Raw genomic sequence first — 20,179 nt, forward strand, 5'->3', positions numbered from 1 at the left:
CCACGGACCATCTGGCTGGGGATCCCATGTTCCTCCTCTGCTGCGAGAGATTACGTAAACTGGACAGCAGCCTCCAGATGTTAGCAGTTTCTGCTCATTTTTTTCCTCCCTTTTCAACAACAATAATAATAATTAAAACAAACACAGGCCTCATCCCCCACCCGCACCCCTGAAATTACAAACAGGTGGGCCCAGATGTCCTCCTCCTTCCCGTCCAAGGGCCTCCTATTCTCGAGGCCCAGCTGCCGACCCTCAGCAGGGCCTGCCCTGGGCTGAGCCGGACAGTCATGCCAGCTGCCCTGTGGCTCAGGCCACAGTCTCCCGAAAGGGGAAATGGCCATGTCATGAGAAGTCTCTGTGCCAGACTTTCCCTCTCCCCGCCTCCCACCCCAAAGCCTTGGCCTCCAACTTAAGTGGATGTATTTTGGAGGACTAGGTGGCTTAAGAGATTAGTAATGAGATCCCAAGTCTTTCACTGCTGGGTCAGGAGTTCATAGGCGGGCCTGGGCCACTAGTGAATGGCATAATTAGGGAGACAGGGAGCAGGCCTGCGGAGGGCCCGTGTGAAATGAGCCCAGCCAGGCCTTTAATGGCAGCAGTTGTCAGCAGCACAAAAGGCGGCCGCCACATCCGACACTAATCACTCTCTCTTGTTAGAGGATTTACTAGCTGGAGGAGCTCGAGCCCCCTACCCATCTCCTCCTCAAAACGGGCATCCGGGAAGGGACTCGGCCCAATGCCTGGCTGTACTGTCTGCAGAACGGGGAGCTGATGCCAACCCCGTGGGGTAGAGGTGTGAGAACTAACATTTCATGCAATATAAATGAGTGACTAGTGTCATTATATTAATCAGTATTGCCACTGCTATTGTGAATTTTCTTTCTCCATTTGAAAAAGGGGGTGGCGTAGGAGATGAATCTCCCCATCACAGTGACATAAGGATGGTGTCCATGGAGGTGGAAGCATTTGGATATTTATCATCCTCACCGTTATTGTCATCATTCTTATTAAGATCAGCATGTACACTGTGTGGGTCTCAGTTTTCTCATCTGTAGAATGGACTGGGAATAGGAGATAGACTTGAAGTAACACAGACTTCAACATCCACTCCGGACAGGTGTGGCCTTGGCACCTTATTTATTACCTCTGAGCCCAGGCTGTTTATCTGTAGGACAAACAAGGAGGAGGATAGTAATACTGGCTTCCCGGGAATGTGGAAAATCTATGTTTGGAACATAGGTGCTGGACAGTAAATGATGGCAAAGAAAACATGTTAGCTTTAGCACTTTCATGAATGATGTCTTAGGCCTCTAACATAAGCTTTTCCCTTAGAAGAAGGTTGAGACATCTATCTGTTATCCCCCAGAAATCCTGAACCTGTGTGTATGAAATTGAGCAATTTAATGAGTAGTCTCTAAGAATCAATTCTATGATTCTGAACCATATCATTTCTAAGAAACTTAGTTTCCCTATCTGTAAAAATGTTAGTATGCTGTAGGGTAATGATGTCTTATATGATTTCTATATTCTCTTTCCATTGAAAACCTGGCTTTTCCTCCATGATCATTTGGTCTAGCCAAGGGTTTACACCCTAAATCCCAGGATTTCAGACGTGTGGGGAGGTGCCAGCCTGAAGGGTATGAGATCCCTGAGGAGTGTGAAATGCCTAATGTGTTAGGGACAGATCCCTGGAGCAACGAGGTGCTAATCAGCCCAGAGCTGAGCCCCAAGGCTGGAGGGCATCCAATGCCAAGTTATCTTATCAGAAAGTGTCTCCTGGGTAGAGGCCCTGAGATCTGCTGCTATTTCTAGAACTCTGGGAGGGAAGAAGAAGCCATCTCTCTGTTTCACATTCTGGCCCTGCACATAGGAAATGCTTCTTTCCTTAGTTGTCTGTCTATGCCGAATAATAAATCCTCATATTGAAAGAAACACAAACCACCCCTCCCTTTCCCCTCTATCTCTTTAAGGCAGGCATCAAAGGGGAAAGCTGCTCTGGAGGCCTGGGGAAAGTGATAATTGTTTCTAATGGTTGGTAAAAGAAAGCCTGGCTCCTCCCTCTCTTTTTTCTGCCATTGCTATTAAGTGTGTAAAAAGGTGTGTGTGTGTATGTGTGTGTGTGCCTGTGTGTCGTATTGTGTATCTGTTAACCCTCGGTTTCCCTTAAAGTTTTCTGTGTTCATTGGTCAGTTTGGAATTAGAGGCATAAGAGGGAAGCAGGGATAGAAGTAGGAATGAAGAGAAGATCTCAGGTAGGAGAGGTCTATAGTGCTCTGCAGGTAGTGGGAGAGGCCCTGAACCTGAAGTTGGAAGATTTGAGTTGTGTTTGTTCATTATATGGATTAACTGAGATAAGACATGTAAAGTGTTATTGTTGTTATACTTTTTTTTTTTTTTTTTTTTTTTTTGAGACAGAGTCTCACTCTTTCACCCAGGCCGGACTGCAGCAGCGCTATCTTGGCTCACTGCAAGCTCCACCTCCCGGGTTCACTCCATTCTCCTGCCTCAGCCTCCCGAGTAGCTGGGACTACAGGCACCCGCCACCGCGCCCAGCTAATTTTTTGTATTTTTAGTAGAGACGGGGTTTCACCGTGTTAGCCAAGATGGTCTCGATCTCCTGACCTCGTGATCCACCCGCCTCAGCCTCCCAAAGTGCTGGGATTACAGGCATGAGCCACCGCGCCTGGCCATACATTCGCTTAGCATCTAAGCTGGACCTTCCTCTGCTCTTAATACCGAAGATAGAAAAGACAAGAGCTCATTCTACCCCTCAGTTCAAGAATTGCAAATAGGATTCATCTTCTAGGCCAGTTCTGAGCAATTGAGAGTGACTCCCCATAGCATTTTGTTGAGATAGATTTAGAGGCCTACCTTCAGGGTTACACTATGTAATTAATGGTGCCCGTCCTGTGCAATGCATGAGAGAGTGGTAGCACTGATATCACGTGGGAATGAGTCCTGGTTCTCCTGGTCCTTTCCTGCACTACATGGTTATTATTATCTCTAAACATTGGTCTAGGCCCTATAGATTTTGATTTCTAGATCTAATGCATCACCAATCTTATAAAGCCATATTAGTTTAACATAGGGGACATTTGGTGAGCCCTGCCCAGTAACCTGCATTAGACACTGATGAAAAGGAAAGATAAGTCAGGCATAGGCACTGTCTTTGAAGCTCATACATGGAGATTCAGATGGACAAACAAGAAACCATAATGCAAGTGTATTACACCAAGGGTATGGACCGAGAGTTATTGGGAGGTCAAGCCATGGAGTAAGAAGAGAACAGACTTTGCATCAGACGAGCATGAGTTTGACTGCTAAGCCATGGCAGGCTGATCAATGCCTACCCAAACCTCAGAGTCCTTATATCTCAATTGAGGATAAAGATGCTTATTTCACAAGATTATTAGAAAGGTAAAATGAGATAATACACAGGCAGCACCCATACTGGGCAGACCATCTTTAAGAGCTGGTGCTGGAAGGCGCAGTGGCTCGCGCCTGTAACCCCAGCACTTTGGTAGGCCAAGGCAGGTGGATCACCTGAGGCCTGGCCAACATGGTAAAAACCCCATCTCTACTAAAAATACAAAAATTAGGTGGGTGTGGTGTATCTACTAAAAATACAAAAATTAGCCTATAATCCCAGCTACTTGGGGGGCGGAGGCGGGAGAATTGCTTGAACCTGGTAGGCGGAGGTTGCAGTGAGCTGAGATCGTGCCATCGCATTCCAGCCTGAGGTACAAGAGGAAGACTTCATCTCAAAAAAAAAAAGAGCTGGTGCCCTCTCCCACTCTCCCAGGAGAGCATTGGGGAGGGAGAACACCATCTGATCAAAACAGCAAAGCCTGGTTTATGGAGGAGGTTTTTTTTTTTTTTTTTGTAATCTCAGAAATGAGAATTTTTATTTTTTTATTTTTTATTTGTTTTTATTTATTTATTATTATTATTATTGTTATTATTATTATTATACTTCAGGCTCTATGGTACATGTGCGCAACGTGCAGGTAAGTTACATATGTATACATGTGCCATGCTGGTGCGCTGCACCCACCAACTCGTCATCTAGCATTAGGTATATCTCCCAATGCTATCCCTCCCCCCTCCCCCCACCCCACAACAGTCCCCGCAGTGTGATGTTCCCCTTCCTGTGTCCATGTGTTCTCATTGTTCAATTCCACCTATGAGTGAGAATATGCGGTGTTTGGTTTTTTGTTCTTGCGATAGTTTACTGAGAATGATGATTTCCAATTTCATCCATGTCCCTACAAAGGACATGAACTCATCATTTTTTATGGCTGCATAGTATTCCATGGTGTATATGTGCCACATTTTCTTAATCCAGTCTATCATTGTTGGACATTTGGGTTGGTTCCAAGTCTTTGCTATTGTGAATAATGCTGCAATAAACATACGTGTGCATGTGTCTTTATAGCAGCATGATTTATAGTCCTTTGGGTATATACCCAGTAATGGGATGGCTGGGTCAAATGGAATTTCTAGTTCTAGATCCCTGAGGAATCGCCACACTGACTTCCACAAGGGTTGAACTAGTTTACAGTCCCACCAACAGTGTAAAAGTGTTCCTATTTCCCCACATCCTTATGGAGGAGGTTTTATTTCACCTGGGCCATTCTGTGTCCAGGTTCCCTGAGGCCCTTTACAGCTGTGGTCTTATAGGCTGTCTCCCAGCAGGCTTTCCCTCCTGTAGTCCTCAGGACCCTTAAGGATCTTGGAGGTTTATATCAGGAAACCAACTTCTGTCCTTCTTGCACCCTTGCAATTCTTGGGAAATAACCTGGCATTGGAACTGCAAGCCTGAGGTTAAAATGTGGCCTAAGGAGAAATATTGAGAAACACTGCCTGGTTGTGTGTGTGTGTCTGTGTGTGTTGCACATTTGTGCATTTATGGGTATTGTTATTGTCAGTATCCATCCCCGCACTCCTCCTCCCCATTCCTTTTCCTATTTTCTTCTATAAGGCTCATTCGCAGGTCCCTTTGGGTGGAAAAAGGAAATTGGAGAGGTTGGGCTAGAGGCTTGATGAGCACTTCCTCCCTCCCATGATTGACAAAAGGGCATGTAAATCTGTAAAATCGAAATTCAATGGAAACCTCATGGCATGTCCCCTGTGTGGGAAAATACCAGAGCCCCCGCTCCCCCTCTTCTCCCTCCGTCTCCCTGCCTTTGTGTACATCGTGTGTGGGTGGAAGATAAACTGGATTTAAAAAAACCCTTTGAAAGCAAGACATCGTTAACTCCTCTAATTGAAAGCAGTCTTCTGCAAAGGAGGGGGATTTGGAGGCGGGTGCTGGATGTAGCGGCTGGCAGTGCACTGAGTGGACAAGAGTCCCCGGGTCCTGGAGCCACAGAGTCCCCTGTTTCTGCAGACCTGGAAGGCCTAGTCACCACCAGACATCCTGGCCCCTCACAGAGGAGCTTATTGTATATGATCAAGCCGGTCTCTTCTCCCTCCACCGGGCTATGTTTCTCCATCCATCAAATGTGAGAATTGGAGTAAGAATTTCTGAGGACCCTCCCAGCTTAGATATCCAGTGATCCCAAAGCTCTGGGCAAAGGATTTCTCCAGCTATTTTGCAGCTTGCAATTGCAGACACAAAAAGAAAGAAAAAGAGAGAGAGAGACAAAAAAGCATTGCTAGAAAGGCTGCAGTAAACTTTTATGTTACTGTTCTGATTGTCTTTGCCCAAAAAGATGTCTTGGAAATTAGCCTTCAGCTTCAGAGAAAGGTACCCATAAGTCTCAGAAGTCAACAGGATGTTCACCTGCTGCACAGTATGGTTTTGTTTGTTCGTTTGTTTCTTTGTTTGTTTTACACTTAATTTTAGAGTCAACATTCTTTCCTGCAGCATTCACCTGAGAAGCTGGAAATCAAAAGCTGGCAGAATGTCAGGACTGAAAAGGCCTTTGGAGATGAATTCATCTTACTCTGTCTTTCCATAAATAGGAAGAGTGAAGGTCAGAAAAAGTGAGCAATTGAGTCAGTTCTGGGAGGCAGGTCCCTTGCCTGGCAATTGCAGGCTCTTTCTACTGTATCACTCCACTCCGGGGCAGACCTGAAAAGGCCTGTTTTGGTCTGTTGAAGCAGCTTCTATTTCAGGAGCCCCAGGGAAAGACAACAAGAAGTCCCAAGTCCATCTTCCATGTGGCTGGGATTAAGACCCTGCTAGCACAAATATATCTATTCTCTTGTTTAAAAATCTCATCAGAGCCCTGAGAGACATGTGGGCAGGCTCTCTTGAAGTTAACATCTATGGTTAAGAATGTGGGCTAAACTTGTGCCTGGATTTCAATTTTGGTTCTACCGCTAACTAGTTGTATGACCCTAGGTAAATTACTGGGCCTCGATTTTGTTATCTGTAAAATGGGTATAATTGTAATGCCCACCTCACAGAGTCATTGTGAGCACTACATGATTTAGTACATACGGAGTCCTTAAAACAGTGCCCAGCATAGAATAGGCACCCGATACACGTTGCTGCTGCTGCTACTGCTGCTGTTGCCTGCTGGGCCCCTATTATTTCCTGTGTGCTGGGAAATCTGCTGGGATTTATTTGAGGATAAATAAAACATGCTTCTCACCTTGGAAATCTTCAGAGTTTAAAGAGATGAGGCTGGACTCTAAACAACTATAATCTAACTTGACAAGTGCTGTAACTGAGGTATAAATAAGGAACTATACGGACACATAAGAAAGAGCAATTAATTCTGCCTGGGGAGCGAGTAAAGGCTTTCAGAAGGGATGATATTTGAGAGTGGCTTTGAAATGCGTGTAGTATTTCACAAAATGGGCAGTGCAGCGGTGGTGGGGGTGGGGGTTCTGGGCTGCAGCATCATGGAGGGGGAGTCCACAACATGTGGGAGAAAGAGTTGTCCAGCATGAAGGAAGCACCACTGTATAGATGCCAGGGAAGGAAGCACAGAGAGCAGTGAAATTGGTGGAAGCTGCTGAAACCAGCTCCTGAAAGCCTTTGTAAGCTGTGTCAAGGGAAGGTTCCATCCTGTGGATCATGGGCAGCATGGTGGGTGGATAAGTAGCAGGGTGGTATGGTTAGTTTTTCCCCTTTGGAAAGTTAATTATGGGGAGCATTTTTATGAATGAATGTGGCGGGACCAGAAGCAAAAAGACTGGTCATTGGTGCCCTTTCTCCACCAGAGGAAGCGGAGGTTTCAGTTGAGTCCAAGTAGCAATTGTGTTGCTTTGTAATTAAGTACGCAGAACATGGAATTCTAGAGATCAGTCAACTCCTAGTTGTGATATGCAACTGGATTTAGGACCTTGAAAAGATTTTTCAAAGCCTCTGAGCCTCATTTTCTCACCAGAGAAAATGCAGTGGCTCTAATCTCCCAGACTATCAGGGTTAAATGATATTGTGACTATGAAACCCTTGATGGATATTATGACTGTGGGTGTCCTTAAGCTCCTGGGGCCCTTAAAGGTCATTCAGTGCAACCATTCAGTACAACTGCAGAGGGGGAATTGGAGAGTCAGAGAAATGTCCAGTTAATTGGTGACAGAGCTGGAATTAAGCCAGGTCTTCTACTGTCCATGGATGGTATTTGAAGGAAACACAGATTATCTCTGCAGATAATGGACAGTCTAAGGGATTCTGCTAAAATAAGTGGCCCCCCTCAAAGCCAAGTGGAAAAGGGGTCACTTGCCTTTCAATTCCTCCAGGTGCTAGGATGAGGATGAGAAGCAGTCATCTGCCCAGCTTCCATAAAAGACACAGACAGGGCTGGGTATCTTGGAGAAGAGAATGGTGTTGGGCACTAGAATTGCTGTCTGTCATTTCTGCCATGATTTCTTGGGGGAGGAGATATAAATGTCACTGGAGATGGTTCTACACAGCAAAAATAGGATCAATAAGGTACAGAACATAAGTGAGAAAAGTGCACTATTTCTGGGAGACAGAAAATTTTGCTTTTTCATAAATGTGTTGCTCCTTATTGGCTGTATATTACCGTGCAAGATACCTCCCCTCCCTTGACCACTGCAAAGGGGAATGATCTCAGCAGATAACCTATTCTAGTCCCACCTAAGAAAGCTTATAGGCATTGCTACTTAGAAGAAACAGTAGGAGAAAGTGGATCCAGGAGTCTCTCTCTCTCTCACTGTTGGAGAGGACTGTCCAATGGTACATAGGCTTTCTATAAGTGGAAATGAGCGGTATGTCCATGAAGTAATCAAGAGGCTATGTCATCCCTCCTCCAACCTGAGAGGACCTAAGTGAGGGTGCTTGTCAGCCCAACCACATCCGCTCTTTGCCTAGCACTACTATATCAATTTATTTTTCCCTTCACTTGATTATTTCATCTAAAAAATATTTAATGTATTTATACATTAATAAATGTAATTATTTATTGTTGTCCCAGGACAACAAAGCTGTGACCTGAAGCCACCCCAGGGACCAACTATTTTCTTGGAATAAGGGCTGGGGAAGCTGCTTGTAGGGTCCTGCTAGATTGCCCAGGATGGGAAAAGAAGTAAGCAGGTTTTCTGCCAATGTAGACACCATTAAATCTGTACCAGGGGTTCAAAGAGTCAAATACATTCAGGCCAGTGGATCAACATTGAATGTCAACATTTTAGTCATTCAAAGTAATAAATCTTTATTTTTTATTGTGGGAAGAGCACAGCGTGAGATCTACCCTCTTAACAAATTTTTAAGTATATGGTACGGTATTGTTCACTATAGGAACAATGTTTTACCGCAGAGTCCTAGAACTTATTCATCTTGCTTAACTGAAACCTTATGCCTATTGATTAGTCACTAATCACTTTTCCCTTCCCCATCCCCTAGCAACCACCATTCATTTTGTCTTTGGTTCTATGAATTTGATTATTTTAGATACTTCATATTAAGTGAGCTAATGCAGTATTTGTTTTCCATGTCTGGCTTATTTAACTTAGCATAATGTTCTCAAAGTTCATTCCTGTTATTGCAGATTGCAGAATTTCCTTTTTTAAGGTCAAGTAATATTCCATTGTGTGTATATATCACATATTCTTTATCCAGTCTTCCGTTGATGGACATGTAGGTTGTTACCACATCTTGGCTATCATGAATAATACTGCAATAAACATGGGACTGGGCAGGACAAAAAAACAGGTTTGAGCTCCATAGAATCTCTCCTTATCTCCTTTTTCATTTCCCTAGGGAAACCCAAAGCCTAGAGGTTGCCTGTGTTTCTAGAGCACTCTTGATGTGTTCCACAAGACAGGGAGCAGTGTGAAAGGAGGGACCAGGTCTTGTTCACACCAGCATGGCAGAGAGGGGAAAAAGGGTTACTGTGTTACTTCCTGACATCTGTAGGGCTGGAAGGCTGGGAAGAACCTTGGCATCACTGGAAGGATGGAAAACAGTATGGCTCTGCATGGGGTATAAGAAATGTGCAGATTGGCAAGGGGGAAAAGGTTAAGATTGGGAATGTCACTGGAGCCAGTGTCACCGAAGAAACTGGAGGAGGGGAGATGATGAGCGAAGAAGAGCTTAGGGGTGATGGTAGGGAGAGCTAAAGAGGCCCCTAGAATGTGTGATATAACTCTCCTGCATGTCTCCTCCCAAAACATTCAGTAAAGTCAACATTGCTCAGCAATGCTTTATGGAGTTGGATTTGCCTTTTTGGAAGGTGAAAAAAAAAAACACAGGTGGATGAAAACAGAGCATCCCCATAAAATCAGTCACCTTGGGGATCACACTTGTGTCCTTAGTGGCCAACTTTGTATCATGGGCAAGGCTCTTTTGTTTGCAGTTCTCTGAAGCCTGGCATGCCATATGCCCTCAGTAAATGGCAGCTGAATGAGCAGATTCACTCAATGTTTATGAAAGCGGAGGCTTGTAAGGGTTTGCCTCTCTCTTCCTCTCCAGCCTCCCTCCACTTCCCCAGGAACATAGATGATTTTGCAGATCAACTAGGGCTTTGGGCAAAGTTTCAGCTGGATTTGTTCATTCTTCCCTGATCTGCTTTGCCTGTCCTTGGTCAGGATTGCAGCCAACTTGAAACAAACACAAAACAAAGTAGGAAAACAGAAGAATAAAATAACACCAGTATATTCCTCTAAAACCCTGTCTAGTGCTAATAGAACTGACAAGAGGAAATAGTATTTAAGCAATAAGAGGGCTTTGTTCATGTCAGAGAATCCTGTAGCTATGAATGCTTCAGATGCAGAGATAAGACCCCCAGTCTAGCCTTGAGAGATGTGCTTCACCAAGCTCTGCTGGGAGACAGGCAGCAAGAACACAAGGGGAAAGAATTCCGAAATGATACATGTCGAATTGCTGGCCTGGATTTCAAATTCCATAGATAGTTTATGCAAAGTCTTGTGCTGTTGTAAAGTGTAACACAATCCACTGGCAGATCTGCCTAAACCCGGTCTCAGTTGTTTTTGAGAAAAATAAATAAACTTAAAAACGTCTTCCAGCCCATTTAAGTGGCTATGTTCTACCCTTAGCCTCCTCAGTGTGAGGCTTCTAGAGATTTGAATAATTGAAGCCATCACCTAATTCATCAGCAATGGGATAGTTGATTCATGGCATGTTTCTTCTCAAGAAGTTACCAGTGATATTCAGAGAATTAATATTGTGCTTTCAGAACCCATCAATTCCTAGGGCCAGGGTGAGGGAAACTTTGGCAGCTAACACATTTCAATACTTTTTGATGCTTTTAAAGCAATGAAACTCTTTTCTTAAATGAAATATTATAAGGCAGCTTGATATATATAACAGGTGAGTGCAGATGCTCTGTTTGAAATAGTAGACTGGAAACTAAGCAGATCTTCTCTACATCATGATCCCCTGGCCAACTTCTTCATGGAATCCAAGGAATCCACGGAAGACATTGTGAAAACCTGTTGTCTAACCCAACATTCAGATATGCAAGGTAAACTAAGGGCCAAAAGACAAGACAACTTGTTCAAAATTGCACACCACATTTTGGTTATCTGTATTATCCATATTGTATTTGCAGCTTTACTATAAATATGAAATTACTTCAACAAAAGGTTTATTTAAAAATAAAAGTATTAATGCTTGCAACTGCAGATTATAATGCAACCATGTGCTTTGATTAGTGTCTCATTATTATAAAGAGAATTGAGACCTGGCATTTTCCAGACCTCCTCGAAGCCAGAACCATTGCAAGAAGTAATGGAAAGAGAGACATTTGAATTTGCACAAATTTATAGATGGGATTCCCAGGATGGAATATAGCATAGAATATAGATGGGATTCTCAGCAAGATGGTGCCAAGAGTAAGAAGGATGGGCTGTCATAGAAAATTCAGACCTGGTCCAGTTCATTGGAGCCCACTGTACTGAACACATTGTTAGGAAAACTGATGTTGATGGTTTTATATCTATTTTCAATGGCTTTCTAAGCTAACAGTTTGGATTTTTTTTTTAATTTATAAAATTACATATGATGATGTAAACCAAAACCACCTATGTATAACAGGTGTATGCACTACCTGAAATTGACAACTATACAAGTTTTTCATATTTGCTTCATGTCTCTTTCTGTAAGAAAAATAACACACCACAAATAAGATTGAGGTCCCTTTTTTTCCTGACTCCTGGTGTCATTTCCCTTCCTTGATACACAGAGGCAACTACCACCCTGAATTTGATGTATAGTTCTCTACTCTATTTTTAATTCGCATGAATCGCTGGGCAATATATAGTTTTGCTTTGTGTTATTTTTATAAATGACGTCATGATGTACTTATCCATTTGCACCTTGTTTCTTTTTTCCTCTCAATGTTATGTTTTGCGATCTCTCCATGTTGATGTCTATGAGCTTACCATTAGGGCTTCCTTTTTATTTGGCTAAAGACCATACTGAGCCAAGCGTTAAAATATTTTTATATCATCCTTGTATATGAATCCAGTTTATTTCTCTTACTGTTCCTTTGCCATAATAGAATTCTGTCATGTGAATATTTCATATTTTATACATTTCTCCACCAACAGGAGAACATATAGACTATTTCCAATCTTTCCCTACTATATTTATTGTAGAAATGGATATTCTTAATCCTTGTATATACTTTTCCATTTTACTTTTGTTTTTGCTTGTTTCAGGTGTTTATGTTTGTTTGATCTTGTTGAGGATATATCACTTTTTTTCAATAGCATATGAGATCCTCAGGGCTCTCCAGGTCAGCCGTACTTTTCGGATGAGTGGAATGCACTGACAAGACATGAAATGACAGGCCCAAATTCACAGGGAAGTTTTGAGAGAGGAGCCACCTTAGAGACCAGAGGAGAAGTACCAATTTGGGATGAGCTTCTACCAAAGACCTCACCGATTTCAAGGACAGCTCAGCTGTTCCTATCCTCTTTCCCTCATTGCACTGTTTTCTGTATATATTTATATATACATTTGTAATTACTTGACTAATATCTGCACACATTGCCTGCTCTAAGCTCCTCAGCATCTGTCTTTTTCATCATTTTGTCCCAGAGTGTTTGACAAGCAATAGTTACTCAATAAATATCATTTGAATGAATGAATGAACCAGTAAACGAAGTGACATTTGAATATGCAAGAAACCCCTAAGTTTGAAGAATGCTGCTTGTCTATAAATGTTTCCTGTTTCTTTTAATACTATTTGGTATTATCTATCATTGAGAATGAAATTTGTGTGTGTGTGTGTGTGTGTGTGTGTGTGTGTGTGTGTGTGTATAAAGTGATGGAACTGATTTTCTTTGTTGATGGAAAAGCAAATAATGTTTTCAGTCTTTTCTCTGTTGTAATATCACTTGGAGCACAATTTACAGATTTGTTCTAAAATCATCTCCTTGACACTCAAGATTCTATGAGATCTAATTGTTCAACCCACCTTTTCTGCCACTGTCCCTCAGCCTCAGTAGTAACAGGCATTTGATCACAACCTAAGCATTCTGGGTTTCTGCTTTCTTCTGAGCCTTGCTTCTGTTCCCTCTGCCTGCAATGCCCTTCCTCTTATCACTGCCCTACTCTTCCAGGCCCAAATCAAATAACAATTCCTCCAGGATTTGTCTCCGTGAGAATATCTCTGTCATCTCTACCATCAAAATACATTGTCTATTATATCCTTAAAAGTGTTGAGGATTACCTCTTCTACATTAGAATGTGAGCTCCTGGACCAGATTCTGGTCTTTTCATCCCTGTTTTTTCCTGTGGTACCAAGAGCAAAATAGGTGAACAGTAAAGGTTTGTAAAATTGAATTTAGTTGAACTTCTGACACTCTCTAAAACATGATTATTTTTTCTTTATATTTTTCCAGGTGTGTCGAACCAAGGTGATAGATCTCAGTGAAGGCATTTCCCAGCACGCCTGGTACCCTTGCACCATCAGCTACCCGTATTCCCAGCTGGCTCAGACCACTTTTTGGCTCCGGGTAAGCTGAAGCTCTGAGAGCTTTGGAATCTCCAGCAGTGAGCCACAGAAAACACTGACTCCCATGACCCTTTCTGAAGATGGGTTGTCTACCTGCTGAGGGTGTTAATTGTAAGAATAGGGAACAAAATACTTAGCAGTGTGATGCTTCCTGAAATGGAATCCTAATTGCTCATGGAATGCCCCCACTGAGCTCTTGTTTTAGCAAAGAGTTTGGATACATCTTGTCTGCCTGGAACCTCCTATTCATTGTTCAAGATCTTTTAAAATTATCTTTTCCTCCTTGAACCTTTTACTGATCACCAGAAAAATAAGTGACCATTATCTCCCTTCTTGTCCTGCATGTTTGGTTGCTTGTTGGATGGCACTTGTCACATGGTATTACAGAACTGTCTATGGTCTTTCTTTCTGGCTAAGGATTGTGGATATTACTGCATTTTGGCTTGTGTGTCACTGACCTACTTTGAATTCCCAAAAATGCAAGGGCCATATCTTATTTAGCTTTCTCTCTTCAAAGCTGAGTGCAGAGGTTGACATGGAGAAGTGAAAGGTAATAGTATGTACCAATTTTTTTTTTGTGTGTGTGTGGGTTTTAGTGTGGACTGGGACCCTTGCTACAGACTTTACTCTCATTATCTTACTAGAACCTCACAACAATCCTATGATGTACCTGTTGATTTTTTGATTTTTTTTTAATCCACCATTTGGAAATAATGGAACTTAGACCCAGAGTGGCCCAGCCATTCACTCAATGTCACACAGCTAAGTTGGAGCAGAGAAAGATTGAAATTGGGTTTCTGATCTCAGAGCCTGCGCTCTTCACTGTTAGGTTTCATTGGCTCCTCCTTCCCATCTTGGACCCCTGATGAGTAGTAGCCCAGTTCTTAAAAAGGAAGTTTCTCCTCAAATGCACCCCAATGTGGCTGCCTCCCCACCACATGACTGAGTGCACATGTGACCCTCCTATGTTTTCGCAATTTCAGGCATACTTTTCTCAACCAATGGTTGCCGCAGCTGTCATTGTCCACCTGGTGACGGATGGGACATATTATGGGGACCAAAAGCAGGAGACCATCAGTGTGCAGCTGCTTGATACCAAAGATCAGAGCCACGATCTAGGTAAGCATGCTGTCTTGGGCTTGGCTTGCTTTTAGTACCTGCTTCCACCTCTGCCCCATAACTAGTTGTGAGGATCAGCTTAGAATGAGCTCTTCCTTCCTTTTTCCCCTTTCTTGCTTCTTTTCTATTTGGCATTCTGGTTGACCTCAAATCAAGATGTGGTTATGTATCCAGAGAAATCTAGATCTGGCAGATACAAGGATAAGGAGCCAATGGCCAAGCACTCCCTTCTGCCAGCCACCTTTAACTCAGACATCCCATATTATTCCCCATAGACCCCAAGAAGGAGAGAGACTGACTAAGAGCCATTTCCCCATTGTACATGTCACCATCTGAGACCCAAAGAGAGGCACCGAGAGACCCCAAGTCACATGGTGGGTCAGGAATTACTAGTTAGATTTTCAGTGTCATAGCCTATTGCTTTTTACCCTATAACCAGGAGTGTTCATGACCCTCCACCCCAAGTGGGGACTGTATCACCAGTACAACCTCTGGAGAAGTTTCCAATGAGAATAGGAATAGGAATATTGTAGGAGTAGGGAGGCAGTTGAGGAGTCAGGTTCTACCATGGGAGGACCTCCCTGAGTGCAGGGCCAAGGGGGAGGACAAGGGCTGGACTTGGCCACTTGTACCACCCCTTTGAATACCCACATGCACCGTGGTCCAGGGGAGAGAGCCTGAATCCAGAGCTGACAGCTGAGGTTTGGATCCTGTCCCCACCACTCACTCACCTTGAGAAGGTGAGCAATCTTCCTGTCCTCACAGCACATCACTTAGAGGCTCACTTGCTTCATATACACAGCAAGGACAATGATATCCACCTTAGAGTCAGAGTGCACTATTATTTGACACTGTTGTAACCATGCCTAGCACAAGATCGGACTCTAAGAATTCCTATTGTCGCTAAGAATTTCCTATGACACCTTCACACTTCCAGTCTACCCTGGAGAGCTCTGGGCAGCCTTGATACTCCAAGCATTTGGAATTCTTGGCCAGTACTGAAGCCTGGACTTCAAAGTTGTGCCCACACCATTCTGCAGAGAACGCCTTTCAAAGACCTGTATGAAGCAAGCAGGCAAGGGGTCATTTCAGGGTCAGACAAAAACCAAGGGAGCAGGGAAGGTTTTCTTGTTTTGTTTTCATGCTTATTTATTTAGTTCCTTTTAAAGGCAAGGAGAACCTGTGAATAAGGAAGAGAAAGAAAACCCCTCTGGACTTAGCAGGATTCCTGGGAAATTTCCCTAAGTGAGAAACAAATATTTTCACGGTTGTCGTTGCACAGCCCAGGGCTCTGAGGAGAGGTTTTTTCAGCAGAGTGGGGAAAAGTCTGGTCCCACAGGAGCTCTTTGGATCCTGGTACTGATGCCTGAGGCTTTTCTGTTTTTCCCCTCCACCCCCACCGTCACCATCTTCCTCAGTCTACGGCATCCCAGCATTCTCTGAGGCAGCTTCACCTCTGGAACTGAGAAGGGCACCTGCTTCAGGCTTCCACACGGGAGATTTCTCCTTACATATCAAGCCTGCCAGGACATGGTTAGGATTATACCATTTTATGAATGTGAAAACTGAGTTTTAGGGGCTTTCTGGAGTCCCATTATTAGGAAGCGGCTACACCAGCATTTAAACTCAGGTCCACCCAACACCAAAGCCAGCTTCCATTTTGCCAATTCCATCTTGCCACAGCCTTCCTTTCCTTCTGTCCCTTGTGTATCTTTTCTCCCTGGCCCTCTCCCTTCCTTCTTGGAGAATGGGAACCTGCTGGCTGCATTAAAAAAAAAAAAAACTGAGGACTCTTGAGTGAGGCAAGCTTGAATTCTCCCTAGAGTTTTAGCCATGCCTGGGCTGTGCTCCTCTGGAAAACCACCCCTGCCCACGATTCTCAACCTCTTCTGCAGACTAAGCAAGAGGTCCTTCCCTCTCAGGGCTGCTCCCAGGTTCACAGATTACTTATGAGAGTGGGCTTTTTACCCTGGGAAGCGCCTGTTGCTGTGAATTATTTCCATCTCTTTCCCAACTGACCAGGCAGGGAGTCTGAAACTCAACAACTCAGACCAACAAGCCCTACAGCAATGTGGGAGGGAGGTGAGGGCCTGGGATGCTTGGCTGAGGGGTGGCCATTTGGGGGAGGGAGAGGGACTTTGGGCAGTAGGTGAAGGGGAAGCTTAGGGGGCAGGGAGGCAGGGGGATTGGAAAGATTTGGAACCAAGAAAAAAAGGCAGACAAAGAAACTTTCAATCAGACTCAAAATCCTCACCGGCCGCCCAATGGTGCTTTTGTGCAGTGACATGAAAGGGTCTGGGGGCTTCGGGAAGGGCCCGTTGGGGAGGGCGTGACTGGCCTTGAGTAATGAGCCTGGCCCCTCGGCCCCTCTGTCTCCCCTGACAGGCCTCCATGTCCTGAGCTGCAGGAACAATCCCCTGATTATCCCTGTGGTCCATGACCTCAGCCAGCCCTTCTACCACAGCCAGGCGGTACGTGTGAGCTTCAGTTCGCCCCTGGTCGCCATCTCGGGGGTGGCCCTCCGCTCCTTCGACAACTTTGACCCCGTCACCCTGAGCAGCTGCCAGAGAGGGGAGACCTACAGCCCTGCCGAGCAGAGGTAAGGGACCCGCGGCAGACTCACCCTAAGCCACTTGTAGCCGAGTGGAGACAGTGTGATTTTGAAGCTGGGTAGCCATTTGTGTGGATGTAAAAAGTCTGTGCATTTCTCCCTTCTCCATCCATCCTCTGGCCTCTGGCTGGCTCTGCCTTTGGGCTTGAGAGGCCCATGAGTCTCTGAATTCCTGGGGCAATTAAGGGAAACGGTTGTGTGGTGAAAAAAGAACCTCCTTCACCTGGCTTGCAGTGGCAGAATTGACAATAGCTTGCAGGGTGACCCTGGAAACATCAGTTTCCTTCTCTGAGCCTCAGTGTCCTCATCTGAACAAAAAGAGGCTTAGCTCTCTTTTATCTCTGAAATACTGGAATATTCTGCTTCCCGTGGCACAAGCGGGAGGCATAACCTTCCTAACCAAGGGGGATAGAGTGAGACTGGTATTTGCATCATCCTAGTTCACCGTGTGTTTCAGGGGTAGGTGAAATCTCTATGTCTTCCACAAGCCTAGCTCCTATGACCTCACGAGTGGTCTAAGAGCCTGTCTTTCAACTGCATGACATCACTCCCTCAGTGCTTTTGAGCTGGCATCTGTTAATGCACCTAGTTTGGAGCTACAATCGAGTGGAGTTTCCTGAAAATAATACGAGCTTTGAGAATACTCTTACTTGGGTTTGAACCTCCACATTACCACTTCTTGAATGTGTGTTCTTGGGCAAGTCACTTCAGTTTTCTGAGTCATAGTTTTCTATTTTGGAATAAGCAGATGAAATCTACTCCACAGGGTGGTTGTGAGGGTTAAATGTTGCACTATAGATAAAAGTGTTCCTGCGGACTGTTAGGCACTATGCAAACATAACATATTAAAAAAATATATTTATAACCATCTTTTGATGATGATGGTGCTGCTTCTGTGCACAGAATTTTGGTAAAGTTCTTAAAGTTAGAGCTGGAAAAAGCTTCAGAGATTATCTCATGCATCCGACATGTCCAAACTTCTGTGTTACCATGTAGAATCACAGGGCCCAGAAAGGGAAGAACTTGTGCAGAGTTGCACAGCGTCTCTCAGATTTGTTTCATGAGGTCCAGAAGAAGAGAGAGTTGTGATTTTTGTAGGCTACCCAAGAGTGAGGCTCTCTAAAAATCGATTCAGCCTTGCCCTGTATACCTGGGGGCAAGAAAAAAAAAAGAGAAGAGGGGGACACCAGCCTTTCCCACGCCCCTGTTACCACAGAGGACACAAAAGGTGGTTGCAAAATCCACATTGTTTAGTACCCACTGTCTCTAGCTTCTGTTGTGCATAGTCTGTCGTAATCTTTCAGAGGCAAGAGCTTCTTAAATATAACTCATTGTCTTATTTCACTCTAAGAGGATGTTTTTATCCCTTCTTCTCCAGACCCTATAAAAATAAGTTAATTCTCAGAGCCTGGGGAAACCATGTCAATGGAAATCCATTAGACCTTTTCCACAACACTTTCCCATGTTTAACCAGCCTTCCTGACCATCCACAAGTTGACTGAGACCCGGACTGACTTGTTTGAATTCTCGACGAATGGTGTTTGTGCCCTAAGTAAATAGTAGGAAATATTTAACCACTGAAACATATCGATCAATATGTATTTGTTAGTTCTTTGTTTGTAGGAGGAACATTGAATGAGGGCAAAATGCTGCCCTATATCTGACTAATTATTTGACCTTGGATTAGTCATTCCCCTTCTCTGGGCCTCAGTTTCCCCATCTTTAAAATGATGATGATGGATTATATGGATTCTCTGAGATTCTTTCCAGTTCTAAGTCTGTGTTTCTCAACAGCTAGGAAAGATGAGAGAGGACAGGAAGGGACAAACACTTGTTGAGCCCTTAATAGAAAGGAACATTATCTTATTTTATTATTGCACCTCTTGAATAGATAGGCACAGTATCTTATTTTATTATTGCACCTCTTCTGCGAGGTATGGCTCAGAGAAACAGAGTGAGTGAGTCATGACCATCCAGGCAGTAAGAGGCAAAATCCTGCTTTGTCTGTCCCTGAAAGCCGTGCTCTGCCTACCACAGCAAGGCACGAGTAGCAGAGAACGAATTTTCACAACTGGACCCATGTGATCATTTATTCAGAGGAACTCTGAGTAAGGGGATGGAGCTGCAGCTCTGAGGTCTTTGGCTGCCTTATCCCTGAGCTTGGATCAGGCTATGACAGGCTGAGTCTTGAGGGCTGAGGCTGCAGGGCAGGAGCACCTCCTCCTGAGTGCCCCAGTGGGGAAAGGACAGCAGCTGTTCATGGGGAGCTAAAGAGGCATTTACCAAAACAAGCAGGACTCTGCAAACATGCAAATGCATTAAAACAAACAAACAAGGGAGGAAAGGAAAGAAAAATAAGCAACAACTGTAAAGAACCATGGGATGTTTTCCTTCATTCTCAAAACACCAAAATAAATAGCATCACTTTTTATAACACAAATTTCAACTGGTTGTAGGAGAAACATCCCACTTTACTCTCAGCTGTTTCCCAGGTAGTGAAAAGTACTGTTTCTCCCCTCCCCTTCTCTCCTCCCTCCCACAACCTTTCCTCTTCTCCCTGCATCTCTCCCTCTCTCTCCTCTCCCTTTTCTCCCACCTCTCCATCTTCTCTCTTTCTCTCTCTCTCTCTCTCTGTCTCTCTCTCTCTCCCCTTCTCTTACCTCCTTTCTCCTCCTCATTTTCTGTCTCTCCTCCTGAGAGCAGTGTGATGCCTACTGTGCTGCCTTGGGAGGAGTCCTATAGCAAAACCAGTTTGGGCAATGTGTTCTACTCTAGCTTCAGGGGTCTCCAGTCTCTTTGCAGTACTTGGTATAAATTCAGAGACCCAAGAAAACAGGATCAGTTTCAAAGGAGAGGTCCAGTTGTGCAATTCTAGCCAAATCTCAGCCCCACACCAAGTTGTGGAAAGGAGAAAAGGTGGAGAGGGGAGGATAGTGGTGGGGAGTGGGGTGGTTAAAAGGCTTCTTTAATGAGAAAAACTACAGTGGTGATATTGAGGCTCCAGTGTCTGTCACACACAGACACACGCACATACATCATGTTCATC

At 44.1% G+C, this 20,179-nt stretch overlaps 1 protein-coding gene across 2 annotated transcripts in view; it reads left to right on the forward strand.

Moving 5' to 3' along the window:
* Window positions 1-20,179, forward strand: part of PAPPA (pappalysin 1) — a 246,970-nt gene that overhangs the window by 164,831 nt on the left and 61,960 nt on the right. For both annotated transcript variants that reach the window (XM_054502141.2, XM_063649861.1), the window contains exons 11-13: window positions 13,291-13,404; window positions 14,387-14,522; window positions 16,908-17,121. In XM_054502141.2, the coding sequence (XP_054358116.1) occupies window positions 13,291-13,404; window positions 14,387-14,522; window positions 16,908-17,121 (464 nt within the window). The remainder of the gene's footprint in view (window positions 1-13,290; window positions 13,405-14,386; window positions 14,523-16,907; window positions 17,122-20,179) is intronic.

This window comes from Pongo pygmaeus, chromosome 13 (genome assembly GCF_028885625.2).
Source record: "Pongo pygmaeus isolate AG05252 chromosome 13, NHGRI_mPonPyg2-v2.0_pri, whole genome shotgun sequence".
Lineage (NCBI taxonomy): Eukaryota > Metazoa > Chordata > Mammalia > Primates > Hominidae > Pongo > Pongo pygmaeus.